General features: G+C 46.4%; 1 protein-coding gene across 6 annotated transcripts in view; it reads right to left on the bottom strand.

The window, feature by feature from the left end:
• The window catches only part of COL20A1 (collagen type XX alpha 1 chain), a 96621-nt gene that overhangs the window by 70880 nt on the left and 2936 nt on the right, over positions 1-22805 (bottom strand). For 5 of the 6 annotated variants that reach the window (XM_048820792.2, XM_048820793.2, XM_075118692.1 and 2 more), the window contains exons 2-8: positions 18436-18523; positions 11931-12041; positions 7715-7858; positions 7026-7184; positions 5851-6048; positions 2185-2340; positions 1031-1150 (exon numbers count right to left, since the gene is read on the bottom strand). In XM_048820792.2, the coding sequence (XP_048676749.1) occupies positions 1031-1150; positions 2185-2340; positions 5851-6048; positions 7026-7184; positions 7715-7858; positions 11931-12041; positions 18436-18511 (964 nt within the window). In that variant the 5' untranslated portion in view covers positions 18512-18523. Of the gene's footprint in view, positions 1-1030; positions 1151-2184; positions 2341-5850; positions 6049-7025; positions 7185-7714; positions 7859-11930; positions 12042-18435; positions 18524-19074; positions 19139-22805 lie in introns of those variants that run through there. The other variant, XM_048820789.2, reaches the window with a different exon arrangement.

The following is a 22805-nucleotide window of genomic DNA, read 5'->3' on the forward strand; positions in this document are numbered from 1 at the left end:
GGATCTCTGAAGTTTCAGTTTCAAGTAGAACTCCACACACATGTAAAGAATGGTGGAGATTTTGCAAACAAACCAGAGAACAATGGTAAGGCAAACTGTGGGCAGATAAACCTTGACAGTGTCGCTTTAAAAAAATGCATGTGCAAAACTGTGTGCCTGATTTGCGTGCCTGTTTATTCCATTTTTTGCTTGCAATCAAAGTAGTTGTGCATGGAAACTAGGCTTGACATGCCACGCAGACATCTGATAAAAATCAGGCCGCAGATGTCTCAGCAGTGTAAACAATCCAAAACCAAAACACAATGAACGTTACCAAGTCACTTATGGACCTCTTACCTGATCATGAATATAATGAAACACTAATATCTTAAGCAAAGCCAACAATGCACTACGTGTTTTCCAAACATAAATGAAGGCAAATTTCCTGCCTTGAAGATCACACAGTGTACAGCCCTAACTCAGCAAAAGCACGTCAGCATGCACTTAACTCCCACTGTTTCAAGTACGGCAGTGCTCTGCTGAATCAGGGCCTAAAAGACAGACAGACAGACAAAGCATTGGGGAAAAGGGGTAAAATATAAGCCAAGTGGTCAAGATGGTGACATAATGTTTCAATCACACAATGAATTTCAGTAGAATATATAGATTTCCCCCAAATTTAACCATAATCAACCAGACCGTTTCTTGTAATCTTTACAGTAAGAGGATGACTTTCCCTTTGCAAAGTTCATTCTTCATCCTCCTCTTAAGCCCTACCAGATCCTGTACAGGAGTCCAAGGTTTCCAGATTATCTCTGGACCTCATTACCACTAGCTTAGGTCAGAGATATCTGTACCATGTACAGCAACTGCACTGTATTCTCGTAACTGATGCTGCTTTAGTCCTGTATCCAATTCAGACACATCCAGCCAGAATATTCCTCCCTTAATGTGGAGGATGCTAAGCTATTGGCTAATGATCATAGAGGAGTTCTGTATGGAGCCCACCCAGGGACAGAGAGCGGGGGAGCTGAAGATAAAGTTGTGTTACCTGTGAAAGTGTTGCCGCCTTTATATCGCAGGTTCCTCACCGCCTCTAACACCTCGTCCCTTGTGACGTAGGTGTTCAGGTTCCACTCTGTCCGTGGATCACTGCTGTACTGGGACAAACCTGGGGAAGGCAAGAGCAGTCAACAGAGTGCAACCACGGGGTTTAGCAGCAAGATGAAAGCTGCTTTTTTCCAGGATTGCCATTGACAGGCAGCATTGTCTACTGGATAGAGCACCAAACTGGTGGCAGCAGATCTGGGATCTATTTCCAGTTCCACCGCTGGCCTTTTGTGGGCAAAGTCACCTCTCTCCAACTATTTCTCCACCTCTGAAAGGGGGATAATGGTAGTTAACTCCCCTGCAATACGCTCTGAGATCTGAAGTGCTTCGTAAGATCTAGGTATTATTGTAATTATTTCCCAGCACTAAAATTCAGGCACAATCCTAGCTAAAATTAGGGCAGCTGCCAGGTTCCTGTTCCATCCCACAATTCCCTTCTGCTCTTCCCTTTCACCTCCCACTCCATACATGCTTCACCTTTCTCCTTTTAGTTACACTGGCCCAACTTTTCTAAAGTGGCCTTTCAGCTTCTCCTCCCCAGCCTGTTACTATTTATTCATTGTACTGCCACGGTGCATAGAAGCCCTGTGCTGGACCAGGACCCCACTGCCCGAGGCACCGAAAGTCTGAAGTGCTCCTCAAAATGTGGGCCACAGCACACGCTGTAGTTGTCTATTACAACCACTAGAGGTCAGACAAGAATCACTGTCAAGACACAAGCTTATGACCCAACATGCGACCATGTGAAAGAGGTTGGCCGAGAACAAAGTGCAAAAATGCAAATCCTGCAGCTGCCTGGAGGGGTACTTAAACAAGATAGAGTTGGATGCGACCTAATGCCCTCCTTATCCTTCCAAGGACTGCAGTATGACATGGCACTCAAAGGGCTACGTTTATTAACCTTCTAGCTCCTCTGCTTAAAAATGCATTTGTTCAGCTTTGTATAAAACAGAGCCATTAGCAGATTATTTAGGCTCATAGAATAGTCACTAAGCACATCCTCTCCAGGTGTAGGAGACATTCCCAGGAGAGGAGATGTGCAGGGTTTTATGCTGATTCTGTATCTGGAAGCATGGAGACAAGAAGCTCTCTTACCTATCCTTATCTTATCCCGGGCAATATTGAAAGGTGAAACCAAGGTGCTCAGGAACTCCCTGACAAGCTTGAAGTTGCTGCGTCCAATACTCCAAGACCCATCCACCAGCAGGACAATATCAGTTGTGGCAGATGTGTCACACTGAAACTGAGGACCTAGGGGACAAAGTGATTGAGATCAGTCGGAGGATGCAGGAGCTGTGACGAGAGATCCCCAGCACCACGAATCAAAACACATCCCTTTGGCTTTAAGGGCAAGAATCAAGTTTGTGAAACGCCAAAGCTGAAACTTTCATAACTTCATTAGAATCAGGAGCCAATAGACCCCATTTGGTGGTTAGATGGACTAATAATCTGTGATCCCCATAAACTGCAGTGACTAGTTTAGAGCATTAGTCCGTGATAGTACTATCTAACACTGCCGCAAACTCAGCTTATGTCTGGACAATCAAGCTTATGCTTTCTGTATAAGACTGCAGACAATGTACAGCAATCTGCCATTATAAAGTAGATGATTGATCAGCAAGGCAGAATAGAATCCCACTCTCTCCCTCTTACCTGGGTTTTGCCATTAAATAATCAACCAAGCAGGTCCAACTCTAAGACACAATCATTTGTGCCTCAGTAATGATTTGATGTCAAAGAGCTTAACAAGTATTATTTCCATTTCACAGGTTGGCAAAATGAGGCACAAAGAGATAAAACGATGTGCCAAGGCCAGAATCACAACCAATTTTCTTGCTTCCTTGGAGAGAGAGATCCACAACAAGGCATCACCTTTGCCTGGCCACTTGGCTGAGTACAAGCTTGCTTACAGCATCAGCACACAGGTGTAGAGGAGTGAAGGGGTATGTTCTTGCGGTAAAGAAGCTAAACCTTTAAGGAAATGTGCCTCGCCTAAGCACCGCTCTATGTAAACTGTCAGCTCAATTACATTCAGCTCTAATCCAGCTCTTTCCTTTATATCACCGAATTTATGGAATCTCAGGTGATTATTTACTTCCATTCCAGCAGGAGATCCCCTACGGGCTATAATTATTCAGAAGCTTTCTCTATATTAAATCTAATCTCTTCCTAAACTGTTGGCACCATACATCTGTACACCACCCTCCCTAGCCCATGCCTGCAGGTAGCGGGGGATAAGATAAGGCACGTCATTGATAAGCTGCATCTTTCCTCTGATTTTTTCAGGTGGAGGTTTTACTTTTTTGGGGTGAACACCAGAGGGTATCAGACAAGAGAGAACAGGCTGCAGAGCAGCAGAATGCATTCCTGCCGCATCTCACAGAATTACCATGTGGCAGCCAGGGATTCCACTGGTCTCTGAGGACCAGACTCAGGCACGCAGGGCAATCTGATTGCCATGGGCGATCCCCTGGGTTGATTCCTCCCCATGTGCTCCCAGACCTGGCCACTCAATTGTCATTCCCCATTCATGAGACTGAGGGAGCAACATCCAGTGTCACTTAGGTTGTGTCTCCATTAGGACAAAAGGTGTGTTCTTAATCCGAGCTAACCAACTGTCATAAATATAAAGGGAAGGGTAAACCCCTTTGAAATCCCTCCTGGCCAGGGGAAAGCTCCTCTCACCTGTAAAGGGTTAAGAAGCTAAAGGTAACCTCGCTGGCACCTGACCAAAATGACCAATGAGGAGACAAGATACTTTCAAAAGCTGGGAGGAGGGAGGAACAAAGGGTCTGTGTCTGTCTGTAGTCGTCTTGGCCAGGGACAGAACAGGAATGGAGGCTTAGAACTTTTAGTAAGTAATCTAGCTAGGTATGTGTTAGATTATGATTTCTTTAAATGGCTGAGAAAAGAATTGTGCTGAATAGAATAACTATTTCTGTCTGTGTATCTTTTTTGTAACTTAAGGTTTTGCCTAGAGGGGTTCTCTATGTTTTTGAATCTAATTACCCTGTAAGATATCTACCATCCTGATTTTACAGGGGGGATTTCTTTATTTCTATTTACTGCTATTTTTTATTAAAAGTCTTCTTGTAAAACACTGAATGCTTTTTCATTGTTCTCAGATCCAAGGGTTTGGGTCTGTGGTCACCTATGCAAATTGGTGAGGCTTTTTATCCAACATTTCCCAGGAAAGGGGGGGTGCAAGTGTTGGGAGGATTGTTCATTGTTCTTCAGATCCAAGGGTCTGGGTCTGTAGTCACCTAGGCAAATTGGTGAGGCTTTTACCAAACCTTGTCCAGGAAGTGGGGTGCAAGGTTTTGGGAAGTATTTTGGGTGGAAAGACGCGTCCAAACAGCTCTTCCCCAGTAACCAGTATTAGTTTGGTGGTGGTAGCGGCCATTCCAAGGATAACGGGTGTAATATTTTGTACCTTGGGGAAGTTTTTGACCTAAGCTGGTAAAGATAAGCTTAGGAGGTTTTTCATGCAGGTCCCCACATCTGTACCCTAGAGTTCAGAGTGGGGGAGGAACCTTGACACCAACACATGGTGAAACCCTTGTGAAGACCAGGCTTTGTACTTTTCACATGAGTTAGCAGGTGAAATCAAAGACTAAAAGGAGCCTTTAACTCGACCTGATAACTCCTGTGACAACAAGCAGCCTGCATTCACTAGGATTTTACCTCAAGTTAAGAATACACCTTTTGTCCTAATGAAGACAAGGCCCCAGGAGGCGGGACAAAAGGACGGGAGGAAACTAGAGTTTGCTGCTGGACACACTGTGCACTGTTGGTGCCACTTCTTGTAAAACTAGCCATTCCCCACCCTCCTGTTTGAAAATCCGTTGCATATGATCCAGATATCTGTGAATATATTAGTTATTCCCAAGTCTCTGCTACCAGGCTGCAATCATAGGAACTGTTATCTATCTCGAAGGTACTTATATGGGCCCTATTGCTATGGTATCCAAGTGCCTCACAACCTTTAGTGCATTAATCCTCACAACAGCACTGTCCCACCTCACGGGGGTATTATCCCCATTTTATAGAGAAACTGAACTTGTCCAAGACCCTACAGGAAGCCTGTGGAAGAGCAGAGACTTCAAGCCAGGTCCTCCAAGTCCTTGTCTAGTGTCCTAAGCACTGGAGCATCCTTCCTCTCCATCATAAGAAGGTAAGACAGATCTGCTGAATAATTTGGATGAAAATCTTTCAGTCTGCGGGCTTTTCAGTTTGACTGTTAACAATTCATTATTTGCTAAGTCAGCTAAGTCACACGGTGTTGTTCTTACTTCTTGAGTGGATGCCTGAAACTTCTACACGAGAGAATAATGAATGGAGAAGAGCAGTTAATGAGTCAATGCACTTCCCAGTAGGAATTTTTGCCCTAAGGTCTGTGACACTTTGCAGAGCTGCGAGCATTTCCATCAATACTTGGCAGTTCTCCAAATCGTGACCCCACACATAATAGCAAACTGAACAAACACCCTTATTCTTGACAAGATTCATGAATGTGTGTGAGCTAGTGGGTTTGTATTCAACCAGCTAGAGTGCAGATTGTGGGAAGGAAGGAACGAAGGAGGCTTCTTCTTGGAGATGCCATAAAAATACCTAAGTCTACTGGGAATACCCTTCTCCCTTTGCTTGGATTGTTCAGAGGCAATTGCCACTCTTTGGGTAGGATGGTCAATATTTTTAAGCTGAATAACTTTCCTGGGTGCATTCTGGAGAGGTAGAAGTTGTGTTAGAAACAAGACTCACCTCTCTTTATAGTTCCCTTTGTGTGTTTTTCTTGGCCTAGATCTCCTCGCTCAGATTTTGTGGGACTGCGCAGAGTTGTTTTCAGCGTTGTTGGTGTTTCTGTCACACTGAACTTGGTGTTTGGTTTCCTTCCGAGGGTTTCACTTGAGTCCTTGGATACTGCTGCCTTCTGTCTTCTCTTTTCAGGTCTGTCTTTTGCTGTACTCCACAGCATCACAAAAAGAAACAGCCCATTCCCCTCAGCACATCACACACACATCCCATTTAGAGGAACAAGCCGAATGTGCTGGAACACACTGGCTAAGTGTGTGTATCTCACCACTGAGTTCTACTGGATGGAATGGCAGACTGGCACAAGAGTGTGTGACTGTGTCCGACCCCCAGTGGCTGGATCACAGAGGCTATAAGCCCTAACCCTGCTGTTGCTAAGGGAGCTTCTCTTATCGGTGAAGAGGTAGGGACCTAGGTTTTTGGAAACAAGAGTCTTAAATTCGGTCACCGCAGTAGATCATGGACTCCTATATGGCCATGCCAAGTGTTATGAACTAGGGCTGTGATGTCTACATATAACCAGCCATGGATTTTTTTTAAAGGGGCTGGTGCTCAGTTATCAGATTTGAATGCATCCCTTGAATTTGAATTCCTGCAAGCCCCAGTGTGCACGGACAGGCTTTGTCTAACTGGAGGGGAAGCATATGCAGTATGCCGACTACTGTGTACCTGAAGTGAGATTTACTGCAGGGCTGAATTTGGCCCATTGTCAGGGTGGTTTTTAAATGATCAAAGGCTCAGGAAAAACAGGGCTCTGCATTCTCAGAGGGAGAACCCAGAGGTGACGTGAGGAGAGGTCTCATCCTTACACTTCCACAGGACCCTTAGGAGTCCTCCTGGATTCTCAGATGAGGAGTCCTGTTCCTGACCCAGAACTGATAGGCATCCTCTAGGAATGTTGCTGGGAAATATTCCCTTCTGAGGGCCAGATTATCATTTACTATTTGGATTGTGGTAGCATCTAGGACCTCCAACCACAGACCAGGGCTCCATTGTGCTAGGAGCTGTACAAACACAGAACTGTAAGATGGTCCCTGCCCCATTCCCCTTCCTTCCCCCATCTGCCACCTTGCCTCCTCCTGGCTTTCTCTGGCTGTTGGCCTGTGCACTGACCCTGCAAATACCTGTCTGTGTTGAGGCTTCACTCGGAGCCGGTGACGTTGTCTTAGCCACTGGAATGTGCTCGGTTGCTGTATTTCTCAAAGGGGTGATGCTCTTTCCTGGGGAGGTTGCTGTGTTCCTTCGGGTATTTCTAGCCTGCGAGATGTTTTTCAGCTCCTGAACTGCACGAGCAGCCGCAGCAGCAAAGGAGAAAGTGGAGAAGTAAAGGGAGTCGGCGTAAACCTGGTGCCACTGAGATCGGCCCCACGAACTGCAGCTCTCAGGCTCTCCCTGTGCTCTCTACCACCACGATCACCACAGAAAGACAGTTCGCAATGCCACGTCTATGTCCAACCCCACTCATGGCATGTCGACACTGCCAGCACAAGGTGTGACTGCCGCTGGAGGAGACACACCTGAGCTAGCTCTGGTCAGGGACAGGGAAGCTGCAGGACCACATGCTTCAATATGGGCTAGTCCCGCATGTAATTACCCAGTGCTCCGGGAGGGCTTGTTCAACCCCCACTGAAATATGAGTGGCTGCAACTTCCTTGCTCCATGAAAGCTAGCTCGGGTGCATCCGCAAGGTGCAGTCACATCCTGTGACTGCAGCACAGACCTACCCTGAGAGGATTAACTCAGAGGAAACCCACTTGTCCGGGCACTGGAAGCCTCGCCAACAGGGACAGCACATACTGCGCATCATACTTACTCACAAATTTCCTTTTAGCAAACAGGGCTTCTTGGGAGCCATTGAGCACGTAGATTTGCAGGGTGTATTCCTTCGTGGGGCTTAGTCCTCCCACTGTTGCCTTAGGCGTTTTGGTTTTCAGCATGACTTCCTGTTCCAGGTCACCTGGAATGGGGTTTGCAAGGGGAAAGGCACAAAACAGACACCTTTGAAAACAGGCTTGATGCAGAATGTGGGAGCCTTCTGAGCCGTGACCGGGGTCTCAACTGCAGGACACAGGCCAGCTCAGCTCTCGCAAATTCCTTCCGTCTAATGGAATGTAGGCCAGGCAGCACCCATCTCCCAATCCAAGGTACTTACACAGCCCCCTTTACTGGAGTGTATGAGCACCTCTCACTTTTAGTGTATACATACATCCTTGCAATGCCCCCGGCAGGTTGAGCAGTGCTCTTATCTCTACTTTATAGCTCTGGGAATGAGGCCCAGAGAGGTTAGGCCCAAATGTGCAAAACTGACTTCTAATTTTGAGTGTCCAGTTTTGTACACTTTTTTTGGGGGGGGGGGGGGGGGGCTCTTCAGAGGTGTTGAGCACCACAGCAGGTCAGGAATTTTTCAGTTAGCTGATTTCCCATCCAAAAAATATATATATATATATATATATATTAGTTTGTTGAAACCAAAACTGCTTGTGGGAAAGGGTCGGTTTTGATCCATTTCTCTACCCCAAAAAGTTGAAACATTTCAAAACTTGTTAGAACTTCCTGGTTTGATATTTTCTCAACAAAAAATTCTGGTGTCCTTGTTGGAAGTGAGTTTTTGTTTTGAAATTGGATTTAATAAAAAAATAGCGCAAATTGAAACAAAATCTTTCAGAATTGTCTAAGCAAAACGTATCAATTGATCCAAACTGATTTATTTTATTTTAGTTCATGAAAATTTGAGATTTCAATTGTTCTTCCTGATTCATGATGGGAGAATATTTTGGGAAAAGAAAAAAAAGAAAAAAAATTTCCTGGTACAAGAAAACCATTTCCTGCCCATCTCTGCTGAGCACCCACCCCTGTCCTTGGTTTCCTTGGGAGCCGTTGGTGTCTGGCACCTCTGGAAATCAGAACCATTAAGTCTAAAATTTGGTCACTCAAAACTAAGTGCCACTTTTGAAAGTTTATACCTAAGTGACATGCCCACGGTAGCACAAGAAGTCTGTGGCAAAGCAGGGAACTGAACCTAGATCTTCCGAACCAATTGGTGGCACCCTAACCAGTGGATCATCCCTCCTCTCTCTCTGTCACTTTCACCCCCAGCTATCTGAGCAAACCCCATTTCTCTCTGGCTGATTCAGTTGCTCTATCCAGACAGAGGCCATTTCTGGAAGTGACGCCTTCTGTCTGCAGGACTAGCCTAGGTTTCACAGAGCCTGTGACCAGATCTCACAAAACCCCCAACACATGCTTAGCTGCTACACAAGCACAGATGCCATTGGAACTTGGTAGGGATGGAGGAAAATGTTTTGCTTAATTTCAAACCATCAAACATAATGGAAAAGAGTCAGTGGGAAAATCTTCCTGGCTTGCTGCTGTGCTAGCTTGTGACACTGCTGTCCAGGGATGGATGAATGGATGGAGAGACAGAGAAGTTGAGTAAAAAGGGGAGGGCACCGGGCACTGACAAATCAAACAGTCCACGGCATCTCTATTATCGTCATATGCCTGGCAGCCAGCTCTTGCTACTGAAGCTGTCAGCTGATTGGCGGCGGCACGTAGAAACGCTGGTTGCCCAGAGCAGCTTCACGGGTGACCGAAGGCTGAGGTGGCCACAACCCATCAGCCTAAGACAGGAGTTGCTGTGGGGAGCTGAGCAGTGACATTGCTGAGGGCTTTTATCTGAGGCGGCATTTCCCCTGGGGTTAGGTCGCCGGCCCAGTCCTTCCTCCCCTTGCTGCAGGAATTTGTCACTCAAAACAATACAACTTGCCGTGCTGTAGAACTCCGTCCCGCCGCTGTAATATCCCTCGGTTGGAATCGCTGGAGGAACATTGCCTCCGCCAGCTAGCGACGTACGATATCTCAGCTGGGCCTTTGCATCTGGGCAGCTACCACCTTCCTGTGGACATGCCCCTACTGAACCAACATGGCACGAAGCAGCAGAACAGAGGGGACAGCATCTACGGATTAACTGTCCAAAGCCGCAGCCAAATGCATGTAAGGGGGAGAGAGGAGCTGAGGGGTGGGAGGGGAGTGGTCACATGTTTTCTGTGAGCAGAAAGTCTGCTTGGCGCCACTGATTAGCTTGACAGGGTTGCCTGTGCCCATCATTCTCCCATTGTGGCCCTGGAGTAAGGTCTCATTTACCATCCATGATCACAGCAGCATCTGACCCCTGCCCGATAGGGAATGAAAGGTCTGAAGCTCCTGGAAAGATCTCATATGGCAATTCAAATAAACCTAGGGGAAGAAAGGAAGGAGTATCCTGGCTGCGACACAAACCCATGCTCGCTTGAACTATAATGAGGCATCTCTGGTGAGGCTGATTGAGTGGAGGTGGTAGACACAAAACCAAGAGGAAGGGAGACATTGAGAGAAAGAGAAAGAGACGACTGCTCCCTGGACTGCTAGTCTGTGACTGACTGAGTTGACAGGTCCACACGTCTGAAACTACTATGACTGACGGGTTTCTGACCCTTAAGCTTTTGAACTGATGTCTTCTTTAAGGTCCAGAAATTACTCTTTAAATCTGAGCGCTAGGGAAAGCCTTAGGCATATAGCAATGAACGTCTGTGAGAAGGGAATTTCCTAGATCACTGGAATTCTGACAATCCCCAGTGCACACTGCAGCCCTGGTTGTAACTGGGGATGGGGAAGTGATAAACATTCAATTCCAGCTGAGCAAACAGGCGCTTCCAGAGTTAGAAGCAGGGTTGGTGAAAGCCCATCCAACAACAGGTGAGCATGCATGCATTCCTCACTGATAGCTACCCTCCTCTGCCTCGCTGCAAGGTCCTTCAGTGACATAGCCAGGGACAGCACCACACCACTGTGATCAGCAGAAGTGCTTGAATAAAATCCCTTGGAGTAAGAGAGCAGTAGATGAATGGATGTTGCCCAAGAAGGGTCCTCAGCTCTGGAATCTGCTCCCCAGCTTGGTCTCCTGCAGCCTGGGAATTCTACAAAATCCCCCTCGCCCCCCGCAAAACCCCTACCAAAAGGGGCAGCAGAATTAGATGGATTTTTTCTGTTGGAGGAGGGAGTTAGAAGTCTGAATTTGAGCTGTGTGCGCCCTTGTGTGAGATTTTACCATTATTTTAGTGGATTGAATGCCTGTAAAACCTTCAGGGCTGCAGAGAGAGGTGTCCTGCACATCAAAATAATACAAAAATGTAAGGCACCATACATGGCATTGTCAGCAGACAAGGTAGTGTCAAAGTGGGCACCTCCCCTTTCCAGGGATGACAAAATCAGTATGTAACATATGTTTGTGCTGTAATTTCAAGGGGTTCTGGGGATCTTCTGGCACAGGACACTAAATCTTGCCAGTCACTCAGGGACTGTATTTATATGCAGAAGCTGATTCAAGACCTCAGGAACCGGAATTAGCATGCAGGACACTGGTAAAGAGCTGCTCCCCCATTGCTTTGACATGACTACCTAGAAACACAAAGCATTCCAGGAAATTAGAGTGCGTGGACAAGCCAAGAGACTGTGTGCAAACGATGCACTAAACCCCTGACGAAATGCACAGGCTGTAAATATGGACAGAAAGTAGGTCAGACGTTCCCCCACCTGGAAGCACAAGATAAAACACAGATACCCCATAGAGCTTTCAAGACCCTGGTGAAACAGCAGTACCCTTAAAGTACTAGATTCCCAGTGGTGCCTAAGGGAGTTAGGAGCTTAACTTTCCTGAGTTTTGAGTGGAAATTGGGTGCCGGGTTCCTTTCGGTTGCTTTGAAAATCCCAACCAGAGACGCTGCTGCTTCAGCGGCCCCGGGAGGAGGTTGCGAAGGGGACAAGGAGGTTCTAGGGTCACTAGTGACTGAAGATTATTCAGACCATCACAGAAAGCAGCAGCAGCCTCCCCCCACTCAGCCGCACAGGAGGCAGTGCTCACAATGAGCTTATTGACCGTCAAACCCACGTCCCCCCCGCCCCTAGATGTGTGCCCGCTGGAAGCTGGGCTCAGCCGGCTCCTGAAACCCGTATCCTTTGCAGAGTCAAATCCAGATCCCAGCAGGACATACCTGCCATGGGCTTCACTTGAACCTTGTACCCGCTGATGGTCCCTTCTGTTTCTTTCCATTTCATCTGTAGCCGGTCTTCCGAGAGGACGGTTAGTTTCAACCGGTTTGGCCCTGGGGGAAAAGCAGAAACATCACTTGTCTTAGGTCCAGAGGCCCCTAGCTGTGGCAAGCAGTACACAGTCCAAGCATTCTGGCCACCTGTCTGCTTTTCAGATGGATCCGTCAGTCCCCATAATTCTGGAGAAGCAAGTTCCACGTAGCTAGTTTTCCTTCCTCTCATCTAATGGAGAACCCGTCTGTTGCCACGGCTCAGACCAGCCATGACGTTAAGGAGTTTACCATAACGAGCAATTTACTGAGTAAGACACCCTCCGTTAGTTGTTACCGATAAGATGAGCAGTGCACGTGACAAGGAGGGCAAGGATAGTCGTGTGGCCATCTCAGCACCTGCTAGATCATACAGGCAATGAAGTGGATCCAGGGCTTTTGCACTAGTTGGCCTGCAAGACCAGAGTGTAACATCTACACTGTGAGCAAGGAGCATAACCAGGGTGGCGGGCAGGGCTAACGGCCCCGAGCATGCACCTAGCGTCTCGGATGGGATTCTACTCAAGGCAGCTAGCTGGATCAGAGCTAGCGTGGGTGTGTCTCCTCGAGCTGCGAATTACACCTCAGGCTCAAGGTGCAGGCTTCCCCATAGTGTACCACCAAATATCTCGGAATTAGGACTGCATCAGACAGGATGACATCAACAAGGCGAAAGGTATCAAATGACACACCCGTAAGACGTGAGCTGCCAAGGAGTACAACAGTCCCAGAGAGTCTGTGTTCCACAATTCTGCAGAGAGAGTTTCCCAGACAGTTCCAAGGCCAGATGTTAAAAAATACACAACCTGATCAAGGGCAAGTAACAACCCCTGACAGGACTATAATTCTGAAGGCAGCAGGCTCCCGCTTGTACCAGCCCCAACACCTCCTGCTGCTGCAGGGAGGCAGCGAACAATCAGCAACTGCAGAAGAAAATTAACTGCAAGCAGGGAGAAAGAAGCAAGACTTATAATGTGTTGGGCACATGCCCACAGTCTTGTGACTGGGACATGGGCAGTCATGCCTAGTGGTTGGAACAGGAGTCAGGCCTACTGGTTATAACGGGAGTCGGTAGCCAGGAGTGGAGCCCGGAGCCAGACCCACTGGTCACAGCCAAATCAGAGGCCAAGAATCAGAGCCAAGAGTCAGAACCAGGTTACCCGGAGTGTGGCCAGGCAGGGATAGGGCTGGGTTCCAGACAGGAACAAGGAGGTGCCGGAGCCGCGTCGGCCACAGACAAATGCTTTGAGCAGCCACTCAACTGCTGCATGCTGCTGCTGGGCTTAAGAGCTGGTCTGCTGATTCTTCCCACCAATCAGGTGGCATAGCCAATCAGGCAGCCTATTACAGGGCAGCTGTGCTCGTTAGGTTGCCACAGCCTGGCTCTGATGCAGGCCCTGATTCCTGACACCCGTTCCCTTCAAATCTCCATTTCAGAGAGATTCCCTAGCTTCCAAGTAGATCCCTAAACTCATGTTACTCTTTTAAATGATGACAGGTTTCAGAGTAGCAGCCGTGTTATCTGTATTCGCAAAAAGAAAAGGAGGACTTGTGGCACCTTAGAGACTAACCAATTTATTTGAGCATAAGCTTTCGTGAGCTACAGCTCACTTCATCGGATGATCACGAAAGCTTATGCTCAAATAAATTGGTTAGTCTCTAAGGTGCCACAAGTCCTCCTTTTCTTTTTTTAAATGATGATGACTCTTAGCTGAAATATAGCTACAAAATACCTCTACTTGATTGGATGTACGGTGTAAACCAGGCAGATTTATGGTCCCTCCACCTGAATATAACATGCAAATTAAAAGCAACCTTTTCATTAGGTTTCCCTAATTGCACCCATGAAATTCAACATGGGAGCGTGTCCTCCGACTGCATTTTCAAAAATGTGCAGCAAAAATGTGGAAAGAATTGCTCATTTCATTTGTAATCACCAGGATTGCAAGGCAAACTGGTAACTAAGAATGCAAATGGCCAATGACTACCAGAGTTGCACATGCAACTGTCGTAACTTCATGGAAAAATTAGGAGTGCAGTTGCAGATGCACAGTTTAAAAAGCAGCATTTGCACATGTAAAACTGGTAAGTGAATGCACAAATACTGCATTGTGCATAGAAGTAGCAGTTGCCGTGACCATTCACTCTTTTGCAAATACAGATACACATCTGCATTTGCAAAATGTGCCAAGACAGAGAGACCCCCTAAAAAATGTAGGCCCTAAAAGATAAAAAGTCAACAGTGAACAACATTCTTGAGGAGGCAAACACAGCCTGGACAAACCATCAAAGTCGAGGAGTTTGACTATTCCTTAGAAACCATTTAGAAACCCTTTTCCCCTCCCCTACTTTGTGATTTAATTATAGTAAACTTATAAACACCCGGAGGTTCAATGTTCAGAACTGACCAACTGTGCTTGTAGGGAAAAGCCTCCCATTGAATGGCACTATCCTGAGTGCCCACTTGGATCGAACAGGTCTTCCACTCAAATGCCTTCTGCCAGCTTTTACTGGGTAGTCACAACCCAAGACACAAAGCAGCAGCTAGCAATGGTTTAGGCAATGAGGGCCTACTTGTTTCAGCCCAACATCTGCACCTTAACCTTTGAATTCAGACACTTCCTGAAAACATCTCAGCTAGCAGACAACTATTTTAGGAAAACAAGGCTCAGATTCACATACGACCCAGGCAAAAACAAAACGGAGGAAATGAAAAGTCTTTTTTCCTTCCCCCGCACCCTGTCTTTTAAAGAGCAGGGGCAGGGAGTTTTGGAAGGACTAGACCCAGAGTCAAGTCTAAGCAGAAATGGGGAAAGAGAATGGAACAATGATGGATTCATAGCGTGATGAAACAGGGAGCTGTCTTCTGATGGACACGTGCCATCCCGCTTTTCAGCCCTAATGCTAGGATCCCAAAAGTTAAAAAGGCCAGAATGACCGCAGATGAATATGAGAAGGACAAGACTCTCTAAAGAGCTGTTATATTCTGGATGCAAATGAGTTCCAGCTCCCTGAAAGCCCCACTGTCTGTCCGCTCTGGGTTCTACATGCACTCTTTGATATCGTAACCTTGCTGTCCAATTGACATGGAGTTACAGCCAGGGTCTAAATGGAAGCTTTGGAGGATTGTCAGATACACAGCATGGATATATGTCCTTTCAAATCCAGACAGGCTGCCACCTTCCAAGAAACCCAAGAACTAACCACTTACCCAGAAAGTTCTGAACACAGCAGAACCAGCATGGACCTGTTGCTGAAAGGGGCAAGGTGCAAAGAGGCTACACAGGAGACCTTCACGCTCCCTCCATGTCACAGAGCACAGTTCACAGCAGTCTCCCACAGCCTTGTGGAGAGGGGACTGGAGGACAGGTTCAAGGGTGGGATGCAACTACTTAGATCCACTGGTCTAATCCCACTGCCACCTAAATCCCTAGAAGGTGACTTCATAACAGACCCCTGTGGGTATCAGAGCCGACTCTAGGCACAAGCAGACTAAGCAATTGCTTTGGGCCCCGAGCAGCTCAAGGGGGCACCCTATTAATGGGTATGTGTTTTGTGCGGGGCCCCCCAAAATATTCCTGCTTAGACCCCACAATGGACTAGCACTGGCGGGTGTGTCTACACTGCGACTGGACGTGAGCCTGGGTAACCAGACTCATGCTAACAGGGCTTGACCTAGCTTGCTAAAGGCAGCAGAGGAGACATCACGATGTGAGCTGCAGCTCGGGATCTCAAGCCCACCCAGCCCCCTGGCTTGAGAGCCCAAGCCGCAACATTCACGCCAATAGCGTAGTTACGAGTAAATGCCCTTCACTTCTCACTTGGGGAATACCGCGTTTACTCGGCCCTGCTCTCCCGTGATAAGCAAATGCTGGTGGTGTGTGATCACTCTGCGGGCGAAAATGAGAGCCACAAATGCATTTTCACAGCACTTCTGGTTTTCGCCCCCGACGTCATTCTAGCTTAAACCCAATTCAAACTAAGGGCACCTCTTCACGCCTGAGTACCCACCCTGCTGTTGCCCTGTGTGGACACACAGAGTTAATTTACCCACTTCTTTTTTTATCATGACACCACTGGTCCAAGGCAGCTATTTTTAGCATGCTAGCTTGAGCCCTATAATGTAGATCTATCTACCTGGGCTGGGAGGCTTACACCCCGCTGCAGTGTAGAGCTAGCTTGTGTCATTTTCCTACATGCAACTTGTTTACTCTGGCAGTTGTGCAGGGCCCAGAACTTGGACTGTAGCTAACATCAATGTAACCCACCAGCTGTTACGGACGTTATGGGGGCAGAGGTGATCTGGCCAATGCTAGGTTAGGAGTGATCTGTCTAAGGCTGCCCTGCTATTGATCTGACACAAAGAAAGAAGGAAAACCAGAACTGAGCTGGGGCAGTGAATATCCATGTAGGATTCCATAGGCTTAGCAGGTCTTTCTAATAGTTGGGTTTATGTCTCACAGTCACTGATAAGAGCTACTAGGATATCACACTCATTGCCTTGGACATCAGCCTCCCTAAACTTTTATGGCTAATGTTCAGAAGCATAAATATTAACAGGGTCTGTCAGAGATGACAGGGACATTTGACCAAAATAAAGATGAAGGCAATGAAGCTAACTCATGACCTCTCTTCTGACTATTTAGATAGGTCTCTCTAGCATGCTTCCATTTGATCTGCTGTATAGCCATTATCCCAGTCCCCAACTTAAATCTTCTGTTATGTTTGATAACATTGCCTGTTTTCTCTGAGGCATATTTACTGTTAGTTTGCCCTGGACTCTTGTTTGGTAGAAAATTGGTTTCATCTTTGTCTCTCTGTGTTTTCTTCTTCAAAACTTTTCGCTTTACAAGGAAAAATAAAGAAGAGGATTTGTGTAACCACCAGGCCTGCAAACCCAACCTCAGCTGTTAGAAGTCAACGTAAGCTTTTCCCTGCTCATTCCTCAATCCCAAGTAATAATTATGCCACAGGAAATTCATGAGCAATTCTACAGACCAGAATAGACTCCAGCTCTCCCTCCAGTTGCTGGATTGGCTCTCCAGTGCTACCAGCAGAAGAGATTATTTTCATCAGCAAAGGAAGTGGATCCATAACTTTTTTAAACCACTTTTCTGGCCATAACTGTACTTTAAAAGTCCCCCTAACCACATGTATCACCCTCCTCCAGTTACCCACCTGATCATCTGCCCAGCACATAGCAATGTCATCCAAGAGAATTAAGGAAACACTACTGCCAGCCAACCAGGTGGCATGGTAATCCACATTAGGAACACATGTGCTCTGTGTGTAATTATCCCAGTTGTGTTCAGACTAGTTCCGCTAACCGTTCTTGTGGTACTGCGACAGCTCAGGCCTAAACAACACAATGGCATTGAAAATATGAAGGGTCCTTTATTAATGGCTGCATCTTGGGAACCAGCCTGACTCTAAAGTGGGACACCTGGTATGTCACCTGAATTGATCTGGCACTCAGGTGCCTTCAGACAATCCAGACCCTTAGCCATTTAGTGCCCGTCTCCGGAAGGCAGGAGATGCTGTGATTGCATAGCCAGAGGCGGTGCAAGGTCAAAGAGGCAAAATCATAAGAAGTCTCTGTGTGGGAGCCTTTGTTAAGTGCTTATATAAGGGACGTACTGACTATATTTAGAGACTGAAGTATCCCTCCCTCTCTCCCCAGCACAGAGAGATGTGAGATGCCACAGAGCAAGCCACCTTGGCATTATTTTAATGCTGACCTTTGTTTGCAGGAAACCGGGGAGAGCTCTGATAATCAGACACTCGGTTCTGGATGTCACTGTAAAAAGCAATTTAGCTGGCATTGAAATAACAGGATTCTGCACTGACGAGGAAACCCTGCAAACTGCCAATGTAATTTGGACATGGTCAGCGTTTTGGCTGCTGATGGTTTATACCAGTTTTAGTCCCGTTCTTAATACAAAACCAAAGTCCTTCAGGGGGTTAGGACCGGGTTACCTTCTCCAGTGTGGGCAGAGGAAGAACATTCCCTTTCAGCCCTCCCCAATGCTGTGTCTGCCTTTCAGATTTGGGGCGTCTCATATCAAATGACGTCTTTCTGGGGCTACATTTTGGGATTCTGGGTCAGTACTTCCAGGTATCCAAAACAGAAATGGCTTGTATTGGATTTGACCCCCATTCCAAATTCCATCCTTTGGGTCTCTCTGTATAAAGGATCAAAATTGAACCCCAGATTGAAATCCTCCCCAACACACACACAACTTTTGAACACTGCACCAGATCAAAGGGTATCGGGTTACAAACAAACCGAGACATGTGATGAAGTTGAGTACAGGGCCTTGGACCAACTAGATTTGTTAGCTTAGCTCAGGTGACAGCCACTCCCTAAATTACTGTATCCAATGCCAATTTTAAAAGTGATCAGAGAGCCCCTGCTTACCTTGACCATGCACGTGTCCTGTGACATGGCTCGCCAAGGTTATGCAGGCAAACAAGAAGGAACGGTGACACAGCATGACGTCCTGGTCCTATATGGAGAGGAAAAGGCACTTTATGTCTAACCACATAACAAACAAAACCACACTTACCACATGGACTAATTTGGCTCCCTTGTTGATAAATAGGCAGAAGAGTGAATGCTCCCCTCTCACGCCTAGCAGTGGTCACCCTAAGACTGGACTGAGGGGCTCACTGACAGGCAATGTAATGATGCCGTCTACGACGAGCCATTCAGCCTCCAGGACCATCACTAGTTTCAACACAGCTAACAGAGCAGACTTTGGCCCCGTGTTTCTTTACATCTGCTTGATTTAAAACAACATTTTTTTAAATCCTTTCTCAGCACTGTGAAGCCAATAGAGGTAACGCAGTTCTAGGCTGCTGCAGTGTAAGTCTCATCAGCAAAATTGACAGTTCTGAATTCAGAATTGCCTGGGTTTTTGAAAATAAAATTAAAAAAAAAAATTCCCAATCATCACAGCAAAAGTCAAGACACAGCTACATCAGAATAACCCAGCGCCTCTCTCAGGTCTCTGGAATACAATATAAGGGGAGGTAAAGAACTGAAACAAGTCCTCACTTTATGCCCACCGGAGAAGCATTATTCAGTGAACACTCTTCAAAGCACGGATTGTATGACATTGCAATTGTTGTGATGATGGAGCAGGAGGGACGCAGCTTTATAATCACACACCTGATTGCGCTTGTAGGGCCGGCAGTCCAGAGATGAGGGCCAAGTTAATTCTTGGCATAACTTCACTGACGTTACACCAGGGATGCATTTGGATAGTTTTTTGTTTTGGCTTGTCTCCTGAGCAGGGTTGAAAAGAAGAGGAATATTCGGATTCAAAACTGAAGGTGTTGCCTGCTTTCAATGCGTGTTGAAACCCTAAGCTCAAAGCAAAACTCCGGGAACGGGATTGAGACTCTTGTACAACTAAAACATTGACAGTGACAAAATTCAGATCCACATCCAGGTCTGCGTGGACCCAGGGCTTCAATCCTACACCATTCGTGATGCAGACAGATGGACAGACCTGCAGTGCAAGCCCCTGCACCCATGCTGTGGCATATGATCCAAAACCCAGTCAGTGGGAGTCTTTCCCTAATGTTGGCAGATCCTTGGTCTGAGTGATTTATGGTTTGTAGGTCAGAGATGCCTGCTCCACAAACTCAAGCTTTGGGAACGGCTTTGGGGGCTGCCTGACTCTGCCACTGCTGAATGAGCAATTATCGTGCTTTGGGGGCTTAGGGAACCAGCAATTCAAAGATCCAGAAGTTGCTATAAAAACAGCCTACAATTTCACAAATGCTGAATCCCCCTGCTGCTCCTGCCTCAGAACATCCTGGGGAATCTGCACACCTGCTAACACAGATACACACAGACTATTCGCTCCCACTCGCCAGGCCTGTGTTGGGCAACTTCACTCAGCCTGTTTCGCCTGCATCAAAATAACACCACAGTATGGAAGAGGCTGGCTGCAGAGTGATATGAGCAATCCCGCTAGCATATAGAGCATATAGACCCAATTCCTCTACACTGCAATCAGCCCTCTCTCAGCAATGCCTTCTGCTTCACAAGATGGATAACGAAGGTAGAGCAAAGCACGTCCTCACAGGGGAGGCTATCTGTTTCAATCATGTCACTGCAGGACTCGCTCGGTGAGCGGTTTCCTCCATCTGCCTTCCTGCATTGCCAGGCAATCTCACCCCGGCTCCTTCAGCTTTCTGAACAATCAATGCCTGACAGCAAGCATCTCTTTATGTGTTGCTTTCTGCCCCGGTGCCAGCAAGGACTTTCTTTTGATTCCTCTCTTCTTCCCCCACTCAGAAGGTGTTTTGTGGGTTTTCAAAGCAATTTGTTTCCACTCTCTCTCGCCAAAGCTCTCATTAGGTAGAAAGGCAACAGCATGATGCATGGCTGCACAGGGAAGGTGACAGGAGATCATGAGCTTGTCAGGTTCTCTGGGCAACACAAGGAAGGATGAAGTGCAATCAAAGGACGATTATAACTACAGTGCTTTAGGCTATATATTTGCACTGTCTAAGACCCTGATCCTTTGCTTTCCTTGTTCAATGGGAGTTGAGGGCACTCAGCACCTTGCAGGATAGGGCCTTCAAAATGTTACAGGCCTCTGGGGGGTAAAATCCAGATCTCATCCCCAGTTAACTATTTTTAAACATTTTAAACCCACAGTTTTATTCCTGAGAAATATTAAAGTAAAACCGATTATCATTTATGTAGGTCCTACAGAAAAACAAACAAACTTGTTGATTCTTGGGCTGCCCCAATAACACTGCTACTGGATAGGCTGGAATAGCCACTGCAGCTCCTCTAGGCCAGGTGCACAGGAGTGGAAGCCACTAGATATGCATAAACCCAGATCCATGCTCCCACAGAGGCTGCACTAAGCCTTTGGTGCTGGCTTCTGAGCCAGCTCCCAGCTGCCGTGCAGCCATACCCTGTAGGGCTTGTGCAGGGACCCTTACAGTACCCCGCACAGCCCCTCTTCAGCACTGAACTAGCCAGTAGAACCTGTTAAACTTTGCACTGAAACTTGTTTCGTAAAAGAAAATTAAAACCACCAACACACAAAGGCTTTTGACAAAATTTCCAATTCCTCAATATTTTGCAGGGCTTCAGGCAAAGAGCAATGAAAACCTGAAAAAATCCACAAGATATTTAAGTGAAAATGATTTTTTTTCCAGTTTCCCTCTCAACTTTTCATGAAAAACAAAACACTTTTTTACCACCAGCTGTAACAGCAAGGGAGATCCAAACACTGGCCCTCCACACCACCAGTTAATTTTTCTTTTAAGGCATTACATGCATCTGGCTAAAATACATGGGATTAGGGGTGTTGTTTGTTTTATTTTATTTTAAAGAGATGGGAAGATGCCAACATTGGGCCTGCCAATCTTGAGAGCGAGTCCTTAATTCACTTTGATAATGGTCTCACGTGTTGGGCAAACAGTTGTCAATCTGAACCCTAAACTGGACCATCTGAAGTGAAAGGTCTGAGCCAAACCAGCAGATCCAAACTTGATGTGTAATATGAATCCAGACCTGAATTTTCTGACTGGTCCCCTCCTTATAATGCCAATACCCTAAAGCCAGACAGCCCTGGAATTTGGGACAGGGGTTCAAAATATGGATCTGGGTTTCCTAGTTCAGGCTCTTCTCTAACAAAAGAGGAATTCATCTTCATGCAGAAAAGAGGGATTTTTCTCTTATGGAAACATTTGGTTGGTTATTTACCCAGTCCATTTCCACTGCTCTCATCAGGAAGTGACAAGTCCTTCTTCTGTTGCCACAGTCATGAGACATAATGGCCTTGGCTCATTGCTCCTTCACATACCATTAAGAGCTTTGCAAGAACCTGAGGTATCCCTGGACAAACTGTTCCAACTATAGACCAAGGGGGAAATTCTATTTGGTGTTCTAAAGAGTGGATCTGAATCTACAATACTGTAAGTGAGAGCACTGTTTATGAACCAAGAGTCTGATTCTCCTTTCTTACACCGGACAAAGAACCCCTTCCAAAGCTTACTAAGGTCAGTGGAAGCATTCCCATCAACTTCAACAGGCTGTGAATCAGTTCCAACTCCATTGAAGTCAATGGATTTACACCAGGGCAAAACCAATTCAAGTGATGGAACACCAGGACCCATGTCTCATAGTTTCTATGTTTAAAGTTTATTCTATTGGCCTTGTTTCACGTAGTCCAACATATAATCAGCATCTGCCATTCTACAGCCACACTGTTCAGTCTTATTACTTTTAGCGTAGACAAGTTGTATACTCTTGTTCTACCATTCACTCTACAGCGAAATTTCGATTTAGTACAAGATGATGGATGGTTACGAAGTGGCCTCTGGCAAATTTCTATTTCCCACCAATTGTGTCAGCTCCTCATTAGTTAAAAGGGAAAAATGGTAGGTCAGCCAGAATTTCCTACACTTTTAATCCAGGAACCGTAAAATGCTGCAATGGAAAGACATGCAAGTCGCAACATATGGTAGTTAACTTTCACCGCTGCAGTGCCCTGTATTCATTGCAAGGCACTCAGCTTTTGTGAAACAATTGCAATTTGCCATTGAAAATCTGAAAGCTTCAGCATCTTGCTTCTCATTTCTATTTTAGATAGACATTTTCCTGGAAAATATCCCCATTTTGAAATTGTGTTGAGGTAAAGATCAACCTTCATATCAAAAAATGCAAAGCCCACCTTTTTATGAATGCCTGATGCAAAGCCAACAATTCGGGATTTGCAAAAAAGGCCCTGAATTAAAATTAGGAATATTAATTTT

This window comes from Caretta caretta, chromosome 13 (genome assembly GCF_965140235.1).
Source record: "Caretta caretta isolate rCarCar2 chromosome 13, rCarCar1.hap1, whole genome shotgun sequence".
NCBI lineage: Eukaryota > Metazoa > Chordata > Testudines > Cheloniidae > Caretta > Caretta caretta.